Below are 26,216 nucleotides of genomic sequence, written 5' to 3' on the forward strand. Positions count from 1 at the left end.
TAATATTCATATCTTCGATATTCAGTGAAGTTGAGCATATTCTAACATTTTTAAAGGTATTTGCATTTACTTTCTTCTTCAAATTTACATAATCTTTGCTGGTTTATGTGTATTTTTGTATAGGTATATTTACATTATATTAAATCTATATTATCAATTTAATCTGCATTTTCACGTTGTACAATTCTTATTCACTTGGTTTTTCTTGTGTGAGAAAGGTAAATCAAAGGAACAGGTTAAAGACTAGAAATAGAAGCATATGAGGATTTAGCAAACAGCTAAATGTGACATTTCATTTCAATAGGGAAAAGATGGATTTTATTTTTCTTAAAGTACTTAGAATGACTGCTAGCCATTGGGAATAAATAAGCTGCATCCAAACATCGTTCTTTTTACTAAAAAATGTTTTTGAGAGATGAAAAGCAGAAAATATAAAAATTAATCTCATAGAAACTAGAAAGAGTATATTTATTCACTAAATATGAAAAATAAATACCCCCAAAAAAAGTACAAAGGAGAGTACAGTTAATTACACATATCAAAAGTATTCAATGTCAGTAAAAACAAAAATGTTAAAAAAGAACAAGTGTACAAGAATAATGAACAACCATATACCAGAGACATTTTGTGGGGGTGGAGAGGGGAATGGGATCAAAAACGGGGGGGGGGGGGGGGGAGGGAAGTGCACGGGATTATGGTGATGGCACACGGGTGACTTGGTGATAGGAAATCCGCGAGGATTACAGTTGAGATGGAAAAAAATGTACAAAATGATGTAAAAATAAACTGCTATCAAAAAAAAATAAGTAAAAAAAAAAAAGTTATTTGTACATAGCCCAGAGGATTTACATCTCTCTCTTGCTCTGTATTTCACAAAGAAGAAATATAATGACCAAATAGAACTTATTTTTAATTTCTGATTCAAAATAAATAGACTTAAGATTAATTCATTCGTAGAGAAAGGACTCATAAATGGAACAAGATCATATTTTATTAGTGATAGTCTTTCTACATTTTGTATTGTTTATACTATATCATAGATAATTAGTGGGTTTTTGCATACTATTTTATTTATTTGCTTATTTATTTTTTATGATATATTTTTTATTGAACTACCATTATTTTACATACTTCTTCACTTTTAAACTATAGGATTTCTCCCTTGAGATTTGGCCACCATAGTTTTCCCATCACCAAAGCACCCATATCAATTATTGAGGCATAATGATATATAATACTACATTACTTTCAGGTGAAACCATAATGAAGCAATATTTCTGTATTGCAGTGTGGTGTAAGTCAGGCTAACATTTGTCCCCAGTTTTTCTTCTTGTGATAAAGACTTCCATTAGAGCCTCAGAATTTTTTTTATTTTATAAATATATTTTTTACATTATTCTTCAATTTGTACACTTTTTTTGTCTCAGTTGTAATTATAGAGCCTCAGACTTTTTGACCACTAAAAATAATTTTCAGAAATAATAGCCATAGATGTGCAATATTTATTCTTTTTAAAAAGATTTATTTATTTATGCATACAGAACTGCGGTATAGGCCAGAGTTTCAGGGGGAATGAGAGGATTCATCAGAGATAGACTGGGGAACGGAACAGGGGGATTGATGAAGTAAACTGCTGAAGGGAGCAGCGGGTCAGACAGGAGAGGTCTGCTGCACCAGGTGGGTCATCTCTCTGGCCACGGATTGAACTGGTGCAGAAGCAGCTTTGGGTACCCCTGAAGTACTGCGCTCTAACCTGTTGAGCCACCAGAGAGGGCCCGCACTATTTATTCTTATTGTTGTGGCAGTAATGCATGTATAATGCCTAATATGGTTTCTGGTGTGGCTTAGGTGTTCTGAGGAATTGTCATTATCAGAAGAGATTATAGTTCAAAGATTCTAAGATACCATTTGTGGTTGTCTATAATTCTACTAGAAATTCCTTTCTTTGTCACAGGGAGACATCCATTAGACAAGGTAATTTATTAATATTTCTGCAGACATGCACCTCGAACATAACCTCTTTGAGTTTATTGTCTTGTAGAGTAGTAAGGGTAAGAGACACAGAGGAAGTGATTCTTTATAAACTTGGGAAATCTATGTGAAACAGATTTCTTTTCTGAAACATTCCCAAAGCTTTTACTGTCATAAATATCTTCATACCAAAGACTGTTGGTTTTTTTTAAAAACATCTTGTATTCCTTGTTTTCTGAAAACCGGCCTTGGGACATCTGATCTAAGAGTCATCTTTTAATACTCTTGTTTTAGTTCTTTTCTTAGAAAATAGCTTCAGGGAATCCATGAGGTGTGATCAGTGTAACTGTCAGAGATGGATGGATTAAAGGCCACTGGGAGCACTGTTTATTGCCTGTTATTGTAATATAGGTTGTAATAAGTTATGTGTTGTAAATCTATGCCTGTTATTGTGCACACAGCTCTTGCCCAGACCTCCGGTTCAGTATGGCACTGTGTGATCAGGAGAAAATTTTCAGACAACAGAGAAAAGAAAACATAAAGGAGAACATGAAGAAACTCCTGGGGCCAAAGAACAGTGCAGGCTTGTGTTCTACACGTGATGTGAGTTAAAAATGTTTAAAATGTTATTACAATGTAATAGTGATTTTGTTTGGATGCTTTCTCCCAATTTTCACCCAAAATTGAGCCTTATTTCTTCCACTTTTTAATTTAAGGTGTTTTATAAATGGAATTGTTATTTAGGAAGAGTATCACAATTACTACCCATATTTAGATATTGATCAGATGTCGTTTTTAAAAAGCATATACCTACTTGTGCAAAAACAAGACATCTATCACAGGCTTACAGATGACACTGAGGCAGTGTTGGTTCCTAAACAGTATTTTATTATGATGAACACAAATTCAGCATACTGGGGAAAGCCAACTCTTAAGTCCCCAAGTACCTCAGTCCAACTGACTGAGCATGGAGGTCACCAGAGCCAGCAGGAGCTGTGCTAACAACCAGAAGGCTCTACTGCCAACCCAGAGTGATGCTCAACCAAAGAAGCTTGCCCTGGTGCAGGGTGTCCCCCCAGCCAATCCACAAACAGATCCTTGATGTCCCAAGGAGTCCAAGAGGTCTGAGCTGTCCTCTGCAGTGAGAGGGCAAGATGGTGCTTCGAGGGCAGCAGGCCTAGAGGTTGACCAACTTGGTGACAGCCAGTGTGAGGTGCTCTAACCTCTGTGCTGAATCCTGGCTTTTTAAAGTCATTTTGGCCATCATCTGGGAGTTTCTGCTCCTCATTGATAAGCTATAGGGTGGCTGGAGCCTTACAGTCCTTGCAGCTGTGTGTCACAGCTGTTCCTTTTTGTACATCAAGCTTCAGGTTACATTAAAACAAGTTCTTTACAGCATATATTCCAACTTACAGCAAAACAAATTGTTTACAACTTATGTTCCTACTAGGGAGGAAAGAAATTTAAGCAGATAACACATTGACGTGGTAAGTTCTTTGGTAAGTTCTTTGAAGAATAGGGAAAAATGAATGGATGTAAGGACTTACAGTACAGTGACTTCCAGTAGTGATGATGGTGATGGGGTTCAGGACATGCCACCCCAAAATGTGGCACTTGGCATATGGAATATTTTAAGCTGAAGGAATCGGAGCAAATTCCAGAAGGGAGAAGGTTTCTCTGCTGACCTTTCTCTGCTGACACAGATGAAGGATAAGAGTAAAAAAAACTTAAAGGAGGCATCACAAGACTCACACAAGGAGGTGGGGAATAGAAGGGATTAACATAGCCATTAAATCAGGTTAGAAACTATCAGATGCTATGGGGAATGTCAGGAGCACAGACCTGAAGGTGAAGATATGGAGATTAAGAAACAAACCATCCACCCACAAAGATGAGCCCTTCTCTACTGAAAGAAGATGATGAAATCTAATACTCTCCCCACAGAGGGGTAACAGTCCTTCTGCCCACCTGTGCCTATGCAGATGTTTCTTTCCACCCACTCTCCCTCCTCAGGGCAGCACCTCCTGCCTGCTTGTGACCTGTACCATGCTGGGCTTCACTTCCCTCAGGCTCCTGTCCTCATTACACTGCTCCACCCGGCAGCCGGGCTAACTAGTGGACACAGAAGCACACCTTCTGCCCTGGGTTACCTAACCCTGCAGCTGAACTAACAAATGTCTCCCTGCTTTCTGAAACATTCTCTGTTCTTGCTACTAGCTTCTAGTTTTAGTCAACCTTTTGGTTTCCTTTGCTACATCATCTTCCTTTCAGCATCCTCAAAGATTAGGAGCTCCTCAAGACATGGTATCCCCCAGTGCCAGTCAGCCACTTAGAACCCCCCTTCTGAGTCTGAGACCTGAACATTTACCCAGCCTTGATTTCTTCTGTGTGCTCCTCACATTTCAAATGCTTGTCTATTCTGAACACAAATTCTCTTCTACTGTACTATCGTGCCTGCCCGCACACCCACCTTCTGCCTTTCTGTTCTCACTGTAGTCGGGGTGATCTTTTAAATGCAAACTTGATTGAACAAACTTAAGTTTAAAATCTTTCTTTTGCTTTTAGGACCTTTGATCCACATCATTTTCTCCAGTTTCTTTTTAGATAATTGTTAGTTCAGCTGCAGTTCATCCCCAATCCTCTACTCCTTCCTTCAACCCCCATGAGGTACTGCCCCTCCCCACTTCCTTCTACTCTCTACACAACCCCTATCCCATTTGGCACCTTTCCAAACATGTTGTTTTCCCAACAGAGTGCTTCTCCTGGGCCCTCCTCTCCCAGCCCCTCAGCATCTGCTTTTCAGTTACCTGCTCTCCTCCCAATCTTTAATCAGTACAGTAAGACCCTTTTGAGACTTTCCCCCTCAGCCCCTGCCCCCAAATTAAGTCTCTCTATTATATTCTCTGTGGCACCTTTAAGCATGTTCTTATTATTTACCATAATTGTCCTTAATTCTACAGCTATTTATTCAATGTCTGTTTCTCCATTAGAACACGGGTTTCAGGGAAACAGTACTGTATCTGGTTCACTTGCAGTCCTGCCCTAACCTGGCTCCCAGCCAGCACCAGCCAGATGCTTAGTGAGTCTAGTTGTGTGAGAAAGAATGCGGATTTTAGCATTGCATCCAGGGGGTGAGATAGCTCCAAAGAGAAGAACTCCGAATCTGGTGTCAGAAAGGAGATACAGGTCAAGTAGGTTGGGGTGAGAAGGTTCTTGTAAGGTTGCCTAAAGGAGCCTCCATAAGTGGTCTTAGAGAAGAGAAATTTATTGGGGCCAGTTGCCAGGTGGGACTCCCCGGGAGGAAGGACGGCATCAAGGGAGTGCAGGGAGAGAATTTATACCCAAGAGAAGTAGGGGAAGTGAATGCTGTAGCTTAAAACAGCCAAGGTGGGATATACAGGTGAGGAAGTCAAGGCCCAGGTGAACCTCAATCTGCACAAACAGGAATGTGGGTGGGGCCCTGTGGTCTGGACATCACCCTCCTCCTGAATGCTATCAGCAGGCCAAGGTGAGGGAGCCCTTTTGGCCCCCTGTGCTGGCCTAATTCCTTTTTGAATCGCTGAATTAGAAATATCTGAAACACATTGGTGCAGACCTTCACTTGGCCTTTTTCTTGGGTTTTCCTTTTTTAAAAGATTTATTTATTTATACATATAAGAACTGGGCCATGGGGGTGGGGGAGGTGAGAGGATTCACCAGAGACAGAGAGGGGAGCAGAACAGGTAGATCAACTGAAATACACTGCTGAGGGGAGCAATGGGCAAGACAGGAGAGGTCTGCCATGCCTTGTGGGTCATTTCCTGGGCTGGGGATCAAACTCATGCTGCAGTGGCTGTGGAGAGCTTTGTAGTGCTGTGCTTTAACCCCTTGTGCCACAAGGAAGGGCCCCAGGTTTTCCTTTTCAAAAGGAAAGATGCTTTGACAGCCTCTGGTACTCCTCTGGTGGAAAGGAGTCTTCCTGGGACAATGAAACATGGCCTAATGATCATAGGAATTGGCCTGCAGCACATAGGGAATGAGGTCACTATGCTTTTTCTCTGGGACAGCCTTCAAAAATATTAAAGTCATGTTTTTGGAAGTCATTCCTAGAATTAAAAGTTTTGATGTCTTGGTTTTGGCAAAAGACTTTCCTGTTAGTAGAAATAATCAGCTTAGAAGTATTCAGCACCTCCCATTCCCATAACACAAGAAATATTTCCCCAATTTCATGTCTTTCCTGGGCCAAATATCTCTTCAGCTCCCTTTTCCTGTTCTCCCTGCCAAGACCTTCACTTTCTATTCAGTGGTGGCTGAGGGGCCTTCTTAAGGCAGGAAGGAGGGACTGTGGTAGCTGTTTCTGTAGGAAGAAGAGAAGGAGGAGGATGGGGATTGGAAGGAAGAAAAGAGCAGTTCTACTCAAATTTCAGTGCAGAAACTGCCTGTTCTGCTCCCAGTTTTCAGCAAATAGGTAACATGGAGTTTAGGACCTTACATCCTCCATGTTCTATATGTTCACTTGAAGTAATTTCTTCAAACCATCTTGTTAATTGAAATAAAAATCTCCATGATAGTTAACCAAAGATTTTATTAGATAATGAATATGCGGTAGAATGAATTCTGGCAATATGAACTCAGATGAGTTGTTTTATTTTTGTATTAATTTGTAAAGTGGAGGCAATGTCTTTTACTAGGTTCAAAGGATGAGAAGAATGTTTTTAAAGCATCCTACAGGCACTGTGAAAGGTACAGGCAAGTTATTCAATAGAACAATGTCTACTCTAGATATACTTGAGTGTTACTATTCTGTTGCAAAGCACCCCAGGGCATAATTGTCAATTTGCCCTTAGCTCTTCTGTCTGGATAATAAATTAGTCAAATAGTTAAGGCTTCTAATAATACAATAGTTTTAAATGTTTTGTTGCTTTTAATCTCTTGGGTGGGAGTCCTTCTAAAATATGTCATTCTTGGCCCAGCTTGAGTTGATTTGAGAGATCTTGTGAGTGTTTACACAGCCATCAACTGCATTTCCTCCACCTTTTTTATGTTTGCTTGAAGTAATTTATTCAAACCATCTTGTTAATTAAAGTAAGTCTCCATGATAGTTACACAAAGACTGTATTAGATAATCAAAGTGGACAGTTTGAATAGATTTTCTTCTGTCAGAACTGCTCTAATAACCACAAGCTTAAGGTAAGTGTATATATATATGTATCTTGTTACATTGCAGCAAGTGTTGAAGGAGTAAAAAGAACTGTGAGTCACTGATGGTAGAAGTCTAATTATTCTTGACAGACGCATCTGGTTTTTGTCTGTAAATTTAGATCTTTTGATTTCCTAAGTTATCATGAAGAAATGTAAATTCCATCAGTGTGCAGAGCAGGGCAAAGGTTGGGGTTTAGACACTTTTTGACTTCTAAAAAATGTATTATGGAAATGCAAAGGCTCTATCCCTCCTGTTAAAATCTCCTTTAGTTCACCATTAGCAGAGGCTGAAAGGTTGGTTTACCCACAGACCTCAAATTCTAGTGACTTTCAAAGAACAGAACCTACTCTGACTTTAAAACTATGCAGATGTTTTTGCTCCCTTGCCTGCTAGGCCAGAAAGAGGGCTGCAAAACATCTGGGACATATTTACAACTCCCTTTTCTTTATACTTTGTTGCTGTGCAATTCAAAAGGATTTTTGGAATAGTCTCTTGATTAGTATCAATTTTGGTTGGAAGAAAGTGCTAAGAGTAAGACTTGTAAGACTTTATGCATGTAGATTTTCAACATATTCTGATTGTTCAGAGGCCACAGTTAAAATTTTTCTTCCTCTCAAATAAGATAAAGCTTCCCAGGAATAGTATCTTAGGTAAAGTTTACAAATAATAGTCTCTTAGCTAAAGTGAAATGCTCTACAGTTCCTGTGTCCTCAAGTGTGTGAACATAACAGAGAAGAGTGGGTTAGGTGAATAACATCTAGATTAGAAGAAGAGGGTAATGAGAGAAGAAAATTTTATTCCAATCTTCATAGAACTGCAAGGGAGAATATTTCCTTTCTAGGCAGAATATAAGGGATATATACATCAACTTGGACAAATAGCTAGCATTAGATGAAAATAAGAGTATGAAGTAGACTTTTTGCATTTTCTAAATTTATTCTGTTCTTAAGTTTATCAGGTAAATGAAAGTATATAAGTGAAAGACTAGAGAAAAAAAGAGATCATCTGGAGGTGAGTGGGAGGCAAAGCAGTTTCTGATGGAAGTACTAGGAATCACCCTTAAGTTGTCAATAAGAATTGTTATTCCTTTATCTGTTTCCCTCATCTAGAATATTGTTTTCTTCTGCTTCCGACTATAGCTCAAGTCCCCCTCACAGTGAGCTCAGTAAGTTCCTGATCCCCTCCTGCAATATTTTTCCAGTTCCAGGATTCATCACTGGGGTAGATCCTTACCTACTGAAGAATCCCCACAATAGTTCTCTGACCTGTGGGGTGAGGGCTATCATGGTGAGATATGAAAATAGTAAGCCAGAAACAAAACTAACATCCTAAAAATTCACATTAACATTAAGGACTTGAAAATTGCAAGAGGGGTCACCCTGGGGGCACAAGGGGTTAAGTCTTAGCACTATGAAGCTATGGACAAGTTGGATCCCTGAGTGTGGAGCTGACCCACATGGCGCAGCAGATCTCTTCTCCTGTCTCACCTGCTGCTCCCCTCAGTAGAGCTACCTGTGGTGAATCCTCTCACCACCCCCCCGCAACATATAACCTCTCCCCCCCATACCTGTGGCCTCCTCCCAACTCTTATATGCATAAATACATCCAATAAATCTCTAAAGAAAAAGTTAAAATACAAGAGTGGTGATTCCAACCACATCCCTAGTCAACCTGCCTGTTTGGCCTGTTGAGAAAACGCAAGGACCTTAGAGAATGACATGGATTATCATAAGCTTAAGTAGTATGCAGCTCCAATTATAGCTGCTGCATCAGAATTTCTTTGAGCAAATTATTCATCCTCTGGTCCCTAGTTTATAGCTATTGGCCTGGTAACATTGATTTTTCTTCACCCTGTTATAAAAATTCCACCAGAAATAGTTTGCTTGTAGCTTTTCTTTCCTACCTCAGGGATATATTAACTCTGTATCCTTTTGCATAATTAGTCCACAGGAGTCTTGATCACCTCTCCCTTCCCTAAGATATCACACATATCCATTACACTAATGACAGTTTGCTAATTGGATATAGCAGCATGTACTTCAGACATACATATTGGTAAGTTAGTAGGAAATAAACCCAACATAAATTCAGAGCCTTCCACTTCAATGAAATTTCTAGGGATCCACTGATGTGGGGTATATCAAAATTCCTACCATGAGCAAGGATAAGTTGTTGTCTCTGTCCCCTCCTACAACCATAACAGAGGCACAATGCTGAGTGGGCCTCTCTTTGGAGTGTGTTACTCTGTACCAAGTTATCTGAAAATCATCCCAGAATAACAGGAGGTTCATTGGCTATGCAAGCTGCTCTGCCACTTGAGCCTCCTGATCATCTGGGTTCATTATGCCTGAAGTGTCCAAGGCAGATAGTGGCCTTTGGCAGCCCCCATAGGTAAATTGTTGAACAGGCACTTAAGATTTGGTGCAGGTCCAATAAGTACAATAGCTTTGTACTACTGATGACTGTTAGGACACCTACTGGGTGTTCTTTTACAGAGTGATGCATTTTACCATCTAGCACCAAGTTACCATTTGATCTGAGTTGCCCATCATGAACTGAGTATTATTCAGCCAGTCCATCTGTGAAGTTGGATGTACATAGCAACACTAACATTAAATGAAGTGCTATGTATGAAATAGGGTCGAACATGTCCTGAAGATACAGCTAAGTTACATGGGAAACTGGCCCAAATGACCTCAGTGGATCATGTTTTTTTTACCTTCATGGGTGACTCCACTACTAAAGGGTCTAGGCCTTTAGCTGTCCTGGGTTTGTAGTTTTCCATTGACTTTAGTCAGAGGTCAGGCTACTAAAAAGAGTATTACCCTGCTCATGACCAGTCAAGGTGTTTGATGAAGGTAAAGGGGATGCAGAATGGGTGGTTTAAGAAGATACCTGAAAATGTTAGCTATGACCATGTCACTAGTTTAGAAATAAGAATAGTTATTGGCATGAGTATTTAATTTTTCTTAGTTTGTCATGATTATGTGTGTGTGTGTGTGTGTGTGTGTGTGTATGTGTGTGTGTACACAGAGATTCATGTTTAACTTAATGATACATCCAGAGGAATAAATGTCATCAAAGGCCAATTGCATCTTCTTCTGGAGAAAGATTAGTACATTTCCGGTTGTACACAGGGCAATGATATCATGTTAGCCAGAAGTATGACCTTGTTATTATATTTACTTAGAGATTAATTGTGGCTTAAGGACATGCATATTGGTGCCAAGTTAAAAGTGGTGGGCTTGTGACAGTTAGCTTATGTGTCAACTTGGAGGAGATCTTTCTCATGAATAAACATTCCAGTCAGTGTCATTTACATAAGGGATTGCTATCCACATGGTGGGTGAGCCTCATTCAATCAATTGAAGACCTGAACAAAAAATTAGACCAACCTCCCAAGTAAGAGGGAATTTCTCCAGCAGACTGCTTTGTAGTAGAACCACACAATTGACTCTTCTAAGTATAAAGTCTGTTGATTCATGTTACAGATTTGTACATGTTGTTTTCAAAATCACATGAGTAAATTCTAGTAAGTAAATTGATTATGATGATGATGATGTTGACGATGATAGGTAGGTAGGAAGATAGATAAATAAATAGATAGATAAAAAAGTAAATCCTACTGATTCTGTGTTATGGAAAATTTTGACTAATGCAGGAGCCAAGGTGACAAATATATCTTTATATAATTATCAGACCTTAAAATCTTTGAAAATGTAAACAAATCCTTGAGCATGTAGAATTTCTTTTGTAAGAAAGAAAATTACCTGTAAGCCCAAGTAGCAAAGCATTTTAATTAAAAACAAACAAACAAACAAAAAAACCAGGGTTTTTTGCATCCCTATTCATTTTCTGTCATCATATGAAAGAAGTATGAGAAATATTAATGTCACAAAAATGATACCACCCAAATATGGGTGCCTTTAGGTCTAAATATAGTCTATCAACTCTCAACAGCATTGTTTGAATCTTTTAGATGTACAGCCAGAACTAACAGCTGCACCTATAACTCCCCAGTTATTTCTTTGAAAGTTATTTCAGAATGACTAAGCCTATTAAAATATCCACATTTCAAGCCTACATTGATTGTATAAATTGTGCTGATATCAATTGAAGTGAACATGAATCTGAAATAATAGTTTGGATGAATATCAAATGATTTCTCTCAGTAAAGATTTTCCTTTCTTTTTGAACAATATAAGAGGAATGAACATGAATGTTGGTGGAGATAACACCTGACTTATTAACTGAATGTGAACAAGGTACTCTATGTGCTTAACTCCTTGTTTGAGAAACAGAAATTATAATGATCTCCTCTTGAGGATTTTGGAGCATGAAAAGAAATAAAGAGAGTGAAAGTTTCCTCACTAGTACTAAGCTCACATTTTCTTGACAAGTCAACTTTTTTCTTTAGTTTTAGATATCCTAGTGCAAGATTAACTCCGTGGTCTCAGAAATTCTTTATACACTTTAAACATTGGAAACTCCCAAGAGTTGTTATTCAGATAGGTCATATATATATATATATATATATATTAGTATTCGTCATACTAAAACTGAGAAAAATCTATTAGAGCATGTATTTATTTAAGTAAGTCCAGTTCATATTAATAGAAATAATTGTTTATGGAAATAATTGTTCCTAAGCAAAAAACTGTGAGAAAAATGACATTGTTTTACATTTTTATAAATATCATTATTATTTGCCTTAACAAAATACAGCTGGAATCTCATTCTCTTGTATTCAGACAGTTGTTATGTCACATTTCATCTAATTTCTGGAAAACCCCATTGTACACTCATGAGAGATTAAGAATGTGAAAAGGCAGGGCCCTCCCTGAGGGTGAGGTGCAGGAGATAAGTCTCAGCACTATGAAGCTATAGGCAGCCACTGCAGCACAAGTTCAATCCCAGCCAGGGAGTTGACCCACAAGGCATAGCAGACCTCTCTTGCCTGGCCCACTACTCCCCTTATTATTGAATTTCAGTTCTCTTCCTCTGAAGCAAACATGCTTCATTGATTCTCCCTGCATCTATTTCCAAAACACTCTTCTCTCCCATTTTCCTTCCTTGTGAATAATAGTGCATCTTTAAGAGTAAGTTTAGGTTGTCCAATGCATTATCTTTGTGCATTGTTAATAATCAGTACACTAATTAAAATGCTTTGACACTGTGTTTTCAAAAAGCAAGCTCAGGATTCTCCCCACTTTATCTGTGAAGTCTATTCTGCCCTCCAATTCCTCTAGTGGTAATTGTCCACATCTCTGGACCCTATGTCCACCCACCCTGGAACGCTTCATTGTAGGAGACATTATTAACCTGAGCCTGGGTTTTCTTATAGGAAACATAATTTTCTTTTTAAAAGTTAGACTACCAACGGTGAGTGAACTTCATGATTATATAATAAAAATTAAAAGGCTATGTTTTATGATTTTACTTTGCAAATGATCTCTGTTTCATTATTCCAGGTGCCCGTGGTGGCCATACTGGGCTCTGGTGGCGGGTTCCGAGCCATGGTGGGGTTCTCTGGGGTGATGAAGGCACTGTACGAGTCAGGAATTTTGGATTGTGCAACTTACATTGCTGGTCTTTCTGGCTCCACATGGTTAGTATACATTTTATATCTGTTATACTACCCTAAATGTTTATCATTGATCAAGATGAAAGGAAAAGGTGATTTATAAAACTAAATGTTGACTTCAAATTACTCAGTGTTCCAGCTTGATACAGCAGTTTACTCCTTAAAAATGTTTTTAAGGCAGATTCATAACTAACAGTGATTTGTCATAAATGAAATACCCATAAATTTCTCCTTTTAAGCCTGCTTGTAATTTAAAATGTAGTTAAATATATGTCTATCAATTAAAATAAGTCTCTATAAATACTCCACCCATAATTAATTAAATCTGCTGATTTGTCATCTTTCAGCAATCATGTCTTAAGTCTCCGTGATTCACTAGGTATTCATTTTCTTTAGGGCAAATAGAATAAAATGCAAGATAATTTAGTATACAGAAGAGTGAAAACAAACTTTCAATGCAGAAATGTAATACATTTCACTGATTTGTATCTAACTAATTATGAAATTAATTCTTTAGATATGTTTAAGCTTGACTATATTGGAAGAGATAGTTAAAACATGCATATATTTCTTAGTATGCTATAGATAACTTTTTTCACCCATATGTAAAATGTTTTCAGAAAAGTTGCTCTATGTTTTTTGCTCTCCCTATCTTGCGTAGCACATTGAAAACCATATATATTAGCTCTGCATCGATTTCCCAAATACAAGTAGCATCTTATTGCAGCATGCCTGCTTTGATTTCCAAGGCGCCTGCTTTGATTTCCAAGGCTTTTTAATCATTCAGACATGTAAAAGTCATCTATCAAAATATTGTTTTATAGATAGCTAGAATGTTTAAATGTTGGTGTGAAGGTGCTTTATTTCTCTAGTAAAGAGAATTTGACTCAGAGGTCAAGTGATTTGTGTGAGGTCAGCAACAGGGTTATCATATAAACTCAAGCTTCTGAGTCCCCTTTCTGGGCTTCTTGAATAATCTACAGCCTTTCCTTAGACAGTTGCATATTCCAGACAGGTGCATATTCCACATTTAAAGAATCTATAGTTTCTTCAATATTTGAACCAGATGCTTGAGCTAAGTAACGAAAACCTGGAACCATGATTACCACCTTTTTTTTTGCGTATACCCTCAAAATGATTTATCTCTTTTGAAAGAAGGGTGTAGTCCATCATTATTCTTGTCTTTAAAGAGGAGGCACCTCCCTGTTTAATGAGTAATGTGATGGGAAAACTTGGATCTTTACGTTATTTCTCCTGCTCAAGTATTTTGTTATTACTTGTTAGTGGTTTTCTTTCTTTGTATTAACTGTTTGTTAGTTCCCTATGGTTTGTCATTGATAAATACACTGCATGAAGCTCACTTTCTTAAATTCAGTAAAGAAAGACCAGATTTGGAGTAAACTATTAAATTATTAAAATAATAATTATAATAAAAAAGAAAAAGGAAAAACCAGACTTGGAGTGCTGGTTTGGGTATATAATAGTGTGTGTTTGGACTTGGCTAGAGCTGCCGTCATTGCTTTGGTTAGATTTATAGAGCTTACATAATGCTGTCAGGATTCTGAAACCAAGTCTAATTAAAAGAATTTTAAGCGTGATAGCCCAATCATTTCAATATTACAGGCACATGTTTATATATACATAAATTTTATTCTATCCTTAGTGTCTGATTCCCCCGAGATTAGTTTTCTCTTATTTATTCCACTTTTTGAAAGTGAAAGTCTACAGCAGAAAATAGACTTTCTAAAATAGTCTATAATAGAAGGTCTATAATAATAGCGTGAAAGTCTACTCATTCTAGGTTTCATAAGTTAGATTATCACCCAAAGACCACCTATTTTGCAAATAAAAGGGTGTCTTTTCTTATTCTTCTTTATTTTTCTTGGAAGTCAGGGAGAATGTGGTTGGAGATTAAAATACTCACATCTTGCTTTTCTTTCTTTCAGCTCACTCCTATTATGTCTTTTAAAAAATCTTCTCTTAGTTGCTCCCTCCTTCACGTATACCTTTTTGACTTGTACTACTATTCTCCTTAATGTGAATTTTCTGCCAAAACTCCTTTTTGTCCCATTATACCTTCTCATCCACCTTTGGTAAAGTTACCAACTTATATCCAAATCAGTTATTCCCACCAACACTTACATCAAGGAATTCTAGAACATCCCAAACATTAGTGAACCAGAGAGGGAAAGGAAACCTCAATGAACACTTCAAAAAAGCCATCAGACAAGAGAATTAGGTATTAAAAAAAAAACAACTTCCAGAACTCAAGGGTAGGCAGGAGGAAGTAAATATTTTATTAGCAGTAGTAATATGGAGTTGGAAATCTTTGCAGTTTTAAAAAGATTCATTACAAAACAAAAATAAGGGACACTTTTCATCATGAAATTATAAGCATAAGAAGCTACTAGAACAGTAGAGAGAAAGGTCAAAAGTAAACTTAGTAAGAACAATTTGTTTTTTAAGAAACAAAATCTAAGACTAAGGAAAGGGTTTTGGTTTTGCTTTCAGAATTTAGGACTTGAGCATTTCTGTGGTCTAAGGTGAAGAAAGTAGTATAGAACAACAGATGTACAACTGGATCATGGATAGGAAAGATCAGAGACCGGGCAGATGGAAAGTCTGGTGAAGCTGTTAGCCATGAAGAGAAGAGACACTTCCTGAGACGGAAGGAAAGCCAGCCAGGATGATTCACATTAACAGTTCTCACTTGAAAAGTATAGGTGAGAAGGTAAAAAGTTCAAAGGCAGGAATTCGGAAAGACTTGGAAAAACAAATTACACACTTGTGTTGTGTAAGTTTTTACAGTCTGCTGATATATGACCATTACTTGGCACACATAAGGTAATACGGAAATATCTGAGAAACCCCGGACCTCCCAAAAAGATTTTTGTGATCACAAGAGAGAATTTCACGTAGGATAAAACTTCCCTGTAACCGCTATTTCATTTATTTCTGAAATTACTTTTGGATGATGTTTGTCATTCACTTATATAAAAGTATATGTAAGACCAGGAGGACTGGGAGGAGAGTGATCCTGTTTTTTTCTTGTTTGGCACAGTTCCTCTTCAGTACAGCTGTTTATTTGTGTTATCTTGAGGGGCTATTGGATACTAAGTTCTATGTGTGCACGGCATTAAATTGGATACTAAGTTCTATGTGTGCACGGCATTCCCGCCTAGAAGAAAATGGAAACAGCTCCATATCCACACACTATGGAGCTAATTCATTAAACTGACTAAAATGCATTTGGAGAAAAGAGCCTTTAGGATATGTATTTTTCTTATTTTATTTTTATTCTCTAATTCTTCATTATTTACTTTCATTTTTTTAAACATACTTGTTTATTTTTTTATAGTATAAGATTTCTCCCCTCAGATGTGACCACCATAGTTTTCCCACCTCCAAAGCACCTATAGATCTCCACCACAGTCAAATATGCTCATCTATCCTGTTTCCTACTCTCCCCCTCGCATCTCTTTCCCCTCCTGAATGTCTCAAACTTGCTGTCTGTTTTCATGGGTTGGTCACCTTTGTCTGATTCTTTGTTTGATCTTGCTAGATTCCGCCTATGAATGAAATTATAATGTATTTCTCTTTCTCTGTTCCCACTTCATGTAGGGAATTTTTTTCTGGGGGATTTAGTTAGTTTAAAGGTCTGAAGAATTCCTGGAACTTTGAAAAATAAAACAAGTTTAGTAACTGTCACACAAGAGGTGATGGGTTAAAAGGTCAAGATGTATGTTAGAGAAAACAATATTGTACTAGTCTTGTTCACTAATTATCTCTCCCACTTACCATGTTTGATGACTAAATTAAGACTTTGTCAGTAACTGCATTTGTGGGAAAAATTCACCAGGAATTTCTTTAAGATTTCTGGATATTTGCTTGACTAACACAAGAATCTTCTCAAGTCATTCCAAATATTAGCTGTGTATGAAAATCACCTCTATCACTTTATAAGCACAGAGATTCTCATTCGTCAAATCCTAAGAGGCCAGTCAGTGATATTTAAAACACTGAACAGGGGACTAAACTAAGAATTTTCTCTTCTCTGGCATGATTTAGCTTTTTAATTTTTATAATTAACTGAAGAGAGAGAATGAGATATTCTATCATGTAATGAAATGAAAAATTAGAAGCAAATATTTTCACATTGAGACATAAATGAAAGACTTTTTCATTCATAAATTAACTACTATAGAGGTTCTTCTACATTTAAGACAACTTTTGAAACAACTTTTGTGTAATTGGTAAATTATTTACCCATATATTAGTAAAGTTTAAAATCAGAGTGATAGTTATGTGCTTTTAATCATAGCTTACACACAGAAAATAGCAATAGCTGAATCCTGCTCTGGTGCAATCAAAGAAACAAGAGGTAGCCAATGCCTACCACTGCATATTTAGCTATCACCAAAGTCAAAATTCAAGCCTTGGATGCTGCCATAAGGACATTAGGAAAGGTCTGTCAATTCACACTTACAGATTTTAATGAATATGGATTCAAATATGCTGAACAGAAAACATTTACCCAGTGGCAATGGTTGTGGTATCCTAGGCCTTTCTGTCTTTTGGTAGAGCTTGTATTTTCAAGCCAGTTATATCAGGAGGGAGGGAAAGAAGAAGAGAAAGCTGGAGGGAAGGGGGAGGATTGAATTGATAACCTCTACATTTTGGTCTCTTAAAAAGTTCTACCTCAAATGACTGGATTAAAAAGATGTGGTACATATATACAATGGAATTTTACTCAGCAACCAAAAAAAAAAAAAGAAACACATGTCTTTTGCAGCAACTTGGATGGAGCTGGAAATGCTTAGTGAGATAAGCCAGAAAGAGAAAGAAAAATACCGGATGGTTTTGCTCATAGCAGGAGTATAATGGACCAGGCGAGAAAATAATAAGAATAATGAACAGCCATATACCAGAGACATTTTGTGGGGGTGGAGTGGGAAATGGGATAAAAAATGGAGGGAAGTACACGGGACTATGGTGATGGCACATGGGTGACTTGGTGATGGGAAATCTGCGGGGATTACAATTGAGATGAAAAAAAAAATGTACAAAATGATGTAAAATAAACTGTTATATATATATAAAAAAAAGTGCAACCTCTATGTGGTACATAGCCCTAGATTTTGGACAAACCACTAGCCCCAAAGAAAGGATTTTCTTGGTCTAGATTTAGTAACTAACACTGGGAAAAAGGGAACAGAAAAGAAGAGTTTTCAGACCTTGTTGCTTTCAAAGTGTTCTGGATTGCTAAGGATAATCATAATGCAGAAGTTTTTTTTTTTTTTTATCATGATTTGATTCATTTAAAGATCAGTCAAATACAGATGACAGAGCATCAGATACAGATAATCATGTAAATGAGATTTGAGTCATTATGTCATCCTTCTGCATAGTTAAGAATAGTAACTTCCATTCGCCAAGTAATTATATCATTTCCTTTTCACCTACTATTTAAAATAATTGATCGCTACTGTCATTAGCTTTTTGATTCTTCTCGAATTTTTACTTTGTCTTATTAAGAGTGGACTCAATATATCTTATTATGAAGTAAAACTGGAATACACACAATAAAGATATAAGTGAAATGAAGTTTAAAAATCTAATGATAAAATAGATTAAAAGCTAGTGTTATGACCTACAACTTTGGGAGACATTAGAAACAAGCCTAGGTTTAAGTTTTCTAGTATTCAAGGCAAAATCCAAATTATATTCAGTTACATAATATGCATTTTATTAAGCGAAGGGCAAACCAGTGGTCCATGGAGGTAGAAACTATTCTTGGCAACAAGAACAAGAACTTTGAAGAGTTTTCATAATGAATGAAACATATCTTGAATACCTCCAAAACCAATCACCATATAGACTCAAAAGCATGTTTGATTTTTCATTTTTTTAGTATGTCCTTAACAATAAACCAGTATCATTACACCAACATGAACATAAACTGCAGGGTATAATGAGGTCCTACAAAGCAAATCCTTGTTGGTGTGGATAGTTCATCAAATTATCAGATTGTTTGACTGGAAGTCTATCCAGTTGAGTCAGTTTGCTTCATGACTCAAATCCTCTTTTACTTCTTACACCACAGAAAATTAAAAGATATGTGGAGTCTTTATGGAAAAAGAAAAGTTCTGGACAGCCTGTCATCTTCACTGGAATGTTAATAGGAGAAACACTAATTCACAATGTAAGCAAGGGCTCAGTCTACAATCATTTTAATACAAATAGACTGTGTCAACCATATAAAACACAATGTGACACATTTTGTAAAAGACATCTAAATGAGATGTCCATTTCTGTACAGTAGACAGTGAACAGTGGCCTGGTGGGTATCTTCTCCTGACTGTGCATGGAAATTCCAGTGTTTCCTCTGAGGCTGTCCTCTATCTTGCTTCCATTGTAGACCAACTTCTTCCCAATTGATGCATTCTTTCCTTGGATATCTTCAATCAGATAATCAAATTAACCAAACAGTCCCCCTGTTCTTCAGTTCTTTATTTCTTATATGGCAGAATACTTGCTTCCCTTACTTTATTTTTACCAATTGTCATTTATTTCCTTTACAGGTATATGTCAACCTTATATTCTCACCCTGATTTTCCAGAGAAAGGGCCAGATGAGATAAATGAAGAGCTAATGAAAAACGTTAGCTACAATCCTCTTTTACTTCTCACACCACAGAAAATTAAAAGATACGTGGAGTCTTTATGGAAAAAGAAAAGTTCTGGTCAGCCTGTCACCTTCACTGACATCTTTGGAATGTTAATAGGAGAAACACTAATTCACAATGTAAGCAAGGGCTCCATCTACAATCATTTTAATGCAAATAGACTGTGTCAACCACATAAAACAAAATGTGACACATTTTGTAAAAGACATTTGAATCACCCTATTCTTTCAACTATGTGTTCTGAGCTATGCACACTCCCTGCCAGACAGAACTCTACATTTCAAACTGGAGTTATGAGTTCATCCTGTTATCAGCGTTGATGCAGAGAAGTGATTTTCCTTTTCCTGGAAAAAATGCAACAAACACCTAACTGTCCATTTCCTTCCAACCCCATGATAATCTTATTAGATGAGCAGATGAATAAAAATATTTTTTTACAAAATAGAGGAAGAGGGGAAGCTGCTTGGAGAGTCAGAAAAGGAAGTGAATCACATGGAATAAATCCACTGACACATGATGGTGGCGTGACATTTCATCTGAAGATAAAACAGGGTCGAGATAGAGCCTGTGGTAGGGAATCTGGGGGCTAATTTCCTGGCTCCAAACTTGCCAGATAATTCTCCAGTTTTACAGTAGACATAGTCCTTAGAGTTATGATTGTTTTTAAAATGAGGACAGTGACTTCCATAGAGCATACTTTTGTGTGTTTTTTAGACTCAGAGAATTTTGAAGTGACCAGAAAAATAAATATTTTGATTGTGTGTTATGGATCTCTATCCTTATAACCTAAAACCATTTCTTTCCTCTGTGGGCAGAGAATGAACACTACCTTGAGCAGCTTGAAGGAAAAAGTCAATGCTGCACAATGTCCCTTACCTCTCTTCACGTGTCTCCATGTTAAGCCTGATGTCTCAGAGCTGATGTTTGCAGGTATGTAAAGACTCCTTCACTGGATTTTAGACCATGAATAGTTTTTGCTTGTTGGATATTTTCCATTGAATTTGAGTAATTTGTTATATGTTCATACCCAAAGCACTATTCCAATTTCTACAATTCAGTACCTAAAAACTCTTATTCTATACTTGTGGCTGGTGAACTAGATACCTCATTTTGTTAAATCTCAGTGGTTAATACTAGTTTCTATGAAGGCTTCTATTCTTTTGGGTGTTCTAAAGCTATGTGAAACCATCCTTCTGAGAGGCCTCTGCCAGTCCCAACCTGCAGTGTGATAACATTTCTTTCCATGCCTGGTAGGATGCATAATATTTTTAGGAAAAATATCTATGCATCCATCACACCATCGCTTAAAAATCATTGTGAGGGCCCTCCTTGGTGGCACAGCAGGTTGGGATGCAGCACTCAATGCAAGATAGCCACAGCTGCTTTAGTGCAAGTTCGATCCCCATCCCGGAGGTGATACATGATGCAGCAGACCTCGCCTGTCTCACCCTCTGCTCCCCTCAACAGTGTACTTCGTCGAGCTGCCTGCTCTGCTCCCTACTCTGTCTCTAGTGAATCCTCTAGTGCCCCCGCACCTCTGGCCTGTTCCCCAGTTCTGTATGCATAAATAAATAAATTATTTTAAAAAAGAGAAAATTAAAATCATTGTGAACAGCATGCCCATGCACTTTAACAGATTTATATCCAGAGTTCTTTTGCAATTTTTAAATTCTCACTTTTTTTCTCAAGAGATATTCTCAGGCAAGAATTTTTTAAATAGTTTATAAAATGGTACACCTGAAATTTATCCATTAGGCAAGTTTTTCTCAATTGTTATTTTTTTTCTTTTTATTGCAGTAACATTTGTTTACAACACCGCATCATTACATGACTAAAATATGTATCATGTTTATGGCTCAGAAAGCATTTATTATCTTACTCACTTTTTACTGCCACCAAGGAGAGGGGTGTATTTAGTTTTATTTTACAAAAGAAGGTACAGATCTCTGAAAGATTAAATGATGTGTGCACATAAAAAAGTGAGTAGCAGAGCTGAGAACTTGGGTCTCAAAAGTCCTTTGTTATTTTTATTAAAATATCTGTTTCTAGAAGGAGCAGGCCAGATACAAGCCAATCCTCCACCCCTTTCACAGTATTTTGTCCCCATTCTATATGACCTTATCTATTCCAGGGATGTATAGTAACTATTTAAGTAGGCACAAGTGGATATGGATATAGCATATATTTTAAAAAGTAACAGACCAGAATTAAGTGTCTAGTAAATCTCAACAATGTGTTTTATGAAAGCTGTTCTATTAAAGCTGTTTGAGAAAAACCAGAGGTCTGGATCTTAAGGATGAATAGACTACACTTATGAATGGCAGATGTTAGCACTGGATGGGAAGAGGTGTGCAGTGGCAACCCAGGATGACCCTTAGGCCTAACAACAGTGAGAAAACACACCTGACTACTGTGGGGTCATAGGGAGAGTGAAGACCTGGGCTAGCCTGGGGTCACAGGAAGAGTGTAACAATGATGTGCTATGGTGAAATTGTTCTTTGGGTTTTTTTGTTTTTTGTTTTTTTCCCCATAGCTATTGCCTTATGACATCTTGGTTCTTGAAATTGTTTTTTAAATCCCACTCGTTTGCTAGTCAAATCCACAGATGACCAAGTAGTCACTTTTTTACTACAGAAATGTTAGGATATGGCCATAAAAACAGCAGACTAATTTGGAAGCCTTGTTCTGCTTCTGAACTGAAAAACTATGGGGAGGTCATTGAATTCTGATTCTTGTTTTCCTCATTATGGAGAATATTAATAAACATTAGGTTTGTCTTACAGAGTAGTTAAGACAATCACATAAGCTTCTATAAAACTGAATGTGATAGACACATAAAGATGTAAACGTTTGTTATTGAAGTTATGACTGTTCCAGCATTTTCACAGTAGTCTCTTTGTTTCTGAACTTTCGTCACTAGTCATTCTGGGAAAAATCTGACTCAAGTCATTAAAGGATAAATAATACTTTAGTGAGCGATAATTTGGGAATATTTTGAGACAAGGATGTTTTATGTTCAGTTGGTAGTCTTTGGATCTGAGTGTGTCTGATTTGGACTTGGTGTCCAACTGAGATATTGTTACTGAACTGAACAGTACGCTTTCAATTAACCTTCATTGTTTAAGCTGGTGTGATAAGGAGGTTCAAGCAGTTTCTTCCAGCAGAGTTGAACAAAGCCATCAAACATTAGTCATTTGAATTAGTACTCAGATCAGACACCCATAACTTCATATTAGGAAGACTCTAGTTTTACTTGAGAAAAAGAAGTAAACTTGAATAAAGACATGTTGGTATTTTATTTCTTTAAAATTTGCTTCATTTGAAAAGAAGTATTCCAAAAAAGTCAAAATATTTCTGAGTTGTATTTTAAAAAATCAAAGAACCAAATTATTTTATTTTACAGAAATGGTATCAGCAACTTTGCTCCCACAATATTCGAGAATGTCTTCCTTCCCTTTTAGAATAATTTTAAACACTTTCCCCTTTATGGATTTTAAACAAATAAATGTTAGTTGTTTTAATTGTTAAATAATTTTTACTCTTCCACCTCACTACCTTGCTGAGGCAATATAATACTTTCATTTTGAAAGTAACATCATCAGTAAATTGTATTTAATAAACATATGTATTATAGATACTTCAGTAGTAAAATAAAATACTTAGACATTCAACGTAAACACTTAGTGTAATCTTGTGTGTGAAAAATAGAATAAACAAAATTAAATATGAGAAAAAGGTAAGTGTTAGAAAACACTTTCTTCCATTTTTATAAACTGTGTGCATTATGAGAAAATTTAGTCTATCACCTTCCTGTACTTTATATCTGAGTCAGCAGTTTTCAATTTTCCGTACTTTAGAATTAAGATGGACTTCACAAAAGATGTCTTGGTTTTTCCTGATTACTTCATTTTTATAGTCATATGGTATTTGTTGAACTTTTTAAGTTAAGGTAACATTGTTTTCCATTGTTTTACAACACTATACATGATTTAGGTGTATAGATTCACACCAATTTAGATGCATATTACCATACCTCACCCACCACCAAGGCACCCACAGTCCTGTACTGTAGACCAAGGGGACTCCTCCCTCTTTACAAAAGTTAGTCAATTTTGCAAGTTAGAAGGAATCTTATATTCTATCTTCTTCATTTGTAAGATCCCCATAACTTCTATAAGTGCCATAAATATAATGGACAATTGGTTATATATTTGCTGTTTCCTGTCTATGTTATTAATTTTACTGAAGTCACATTGGTTACAACACTGTATATGATTAGAGATACAGAATTACACCTCTTTAAGTGTATGTTATCACACCATGCCTACCACTAAGGCTCCCACAGTCCTCCACCGTCGTCCTTTGGACCCTTTCACATTTTGCTCTCTACTCTCCTCTGATACCCTTAATTCTACAGTTAGGTTTCTAGGTTTGGTTTTGTCTGACCCTCTGTTTTTTGTCTCTGTAGTCTACATATAAATAAGGCCATCTAGTATTTGTCTTTCTCCTTCTGCCTTTTTACACTTTGTATAATCTCCTTCAGTTCCATCCATGTAACCCAAATGACAAGAGTTCATCTTTTTTTTAATATTTGCTTAGTATTTCATTGTGTATAGATACATCTTCTTAATGTTATATAAAAGAAAGAATGGTCATGTCATTGTTGAAATTACCTTTAACTGTGTACATCCTGCAGCATTTTCCTATTAATGGAATAATTTTTATGAAAAATATTTTTTTTAGTTGTGTTGATTACAAGTTGAAATCATAATGATTTGATATGCTTGGTCAAATAAAATATATATTGGAATTATTTTTCACCTTTATTTTCCAACATGGCCAGTCAAATAATTGCAAATTATGTACCTGGAATGTCTTTATTCATTTTATTTATTTTTGTGACATTTATAATTTTTCAGACTGGGTTGAATTTAGTCCATATGAGATTGGCATGGCTAAATATGGTACTTTTATGGCTCCTGACTTATTTGGAAGCAAATTTTTTATGGGAACAGTTGTGAAGAAATATGAAGAAAACCCCCTGCATTTCTTAATGGGTAAGTGATCAAAATCTACCACTAGTTTGCTTGACTACTTAAATCTGTGTGCATTCTAAGATTTTTTTGTTTTTATTTTATTTTAGGTGTCTGGGGCAGTGCCTTTTCTATACTGTTCAACAGAGTCTTGGGAGTTTCTGGGTCACAAAATAAAGGATGCACAATGGAGGAAGAATTAGGTATTACAAAAAATGTATACATTGATAACAACTGTGTTATATTATAGATTTCATTAATGTATATAGAGGAAATTTAGTTGCAAAAAAATTGTAATTACTCTAAAGTTATCAATAATTTGGTTTAATTTACTTAAAAATTCCTAAAAATAACATATACACACAAACACACATATAAGTGTTATCCTGACATTGAGATTCATAACAATTTTGATTCCTAAGAATAAATTTTTACTCATGCTTGATTCCTTTTATTCACTATACATCTACACATTAAGTATTGATATTTTTTTAGAGAATACTACATCAAATAGGGTAGCTCTTTAAAGATTAAATTCATCAGTAGTTGAACTTAAATACATGGCTGTCAATTTGCTTCTCTCTTAAATACTTTCTTAATAGAATCTTCTTAACTTGTTATAGCTAATTCATACCAAAAGGAAGGGAAAAGTGTATCACGTCTAGTAAAATAACATAAATGGCTTTCTTAAAAATAACCACATTTTCCCATGATTAGAAATAATATTTACGGGCCTTCCCTGGTGGCACAGCGGGTAGGATGCAACACAGCAAGCTAGCTGCAGGCGCTTCAGTATGAGTTCTACCCACGGCTCAGGAAGTGATCCGCATGGTGCAGCAAAACTCTCCTGTCTTACCCGCTGCTCCCCTCAGCAGTGTACTTTGTCAATCTGCCTGTCCTGTTCCCCACTCTGTCTATGGTGAATCCTCTCACTGCACCTGCACCTCTGGCCTGTACCCCAGTTCTGTATGCATATATAAATAAATCTTTTAAAAACAAAGAAATAATATTTACAAAACTTGGAAAACTTTATGAAGACCAGTTCAGGAACTATAGGAACCTATATGGGAGAGGAACATGAATAAATTTGATTTAAAGCACACACACACACACACACAAAAACACATATCAATACATTTTCAGATTCTCCCTTGCCATGTGTATTGTGACTGACACTAGAAACCAGCAGTTGATTTAATTAAAGGTTTGCAAAATTATGTAAAAAAGAATACAGTTGTAATATATTTACAATTGGCATTAAATTAATATATTTAGTGCAGTAAATTTTTGCAATTCTTTCTTTTTTTAAAAGGAAATTTTATTTATTTTTGCATAGAAGAACTGGGGTGTAGGTCAGAGGTGCAGGGAGTAAGAGGGTTCACCAGATACAAAGTGGAGAGCAGAACAGGCAGATTTACTGATATATATACTGCTGAGAGGAGTAAGTGGCCAACACAGAAGAGGCCTGCCAAGTGGGTCAGCTCCCTGGCCAGGGATCAAACTCAGGTATTAATGGTGACAGCACTGAGACAACTCCTCGGCCACCAGGGAGGCCCAGTGTTAATATTTTCAACAGCATTAGTTGTATTTTGTGGTATTTCTCAATAAAGCATTGAAAAAGTGATCTAAGATTGCACTTAAGTCAAAGTTTTTTTAAAAAATAAATAATAGGGCCCTCCCTGGTGGCGCAGCGGGTTAAAGCACTGCACTGAGAAGCTAAAGCCACCTCCGCATGAGTTCGATTCCCGCCTGCCCCGGAGG

General features: G+C 36.7%; 1 protein-coding gene across 1 annotated transcript in view; it reads left to right on the forward strand.

The window, feature by feature from the left end:
• The window catches only part of PLA2G4A (phospholipase A2, group IVA (cytosolic, calcium-dependent)), a 102,029-nt gene that overhangs the window by 43,793 nt on the left and 32,020 nt on the right, over window positions 1-26,216 (forward strand). Inside the window, exons 6-11 of the mRNA XM_012728925.1 lie at window positions 2,433-2,574; window positions 12,625-12,761; window positions 19,319-19,541; window positions 20,238-20,352; window positions 24,342-24,479; window positions 24,566-24,658. Coding sequence (XP_012584379.1) covers window positions 2,433-2,574; window positions 12,625-12,761; window positions 19,319-19,541; window positions 20,238-20,352; window positions 24,342-24,479; window positions 24,566-24,658 — 848 coding nt within the window. The remainder of the gene's footprint in view (window positions 1-2,432; window positions 2,575-12,624; window positions 12,762-19,318; window positions 19,542-20,237; window positions 20,353-24,341; window positions 24,480-24,565; window positions 24,659-26,216) is intronic.

This window comes from Condylura cristata, unplaced genomic scaffold, assembly GCF_000260355.1.
Source record: "Condylura cristata isolate star-nosed mole 26May11 unplaced genomic scaffold, ConCri1.0 scaffold00024, whole genome shotgun sequence".
In the NCBI taxonomy this organism is placed as follows: Eukaryota; Metazoa; Chordata; class Mammalia; order Eulipotyphla; family Talpidae; genus Condylura; species Condylura cristata.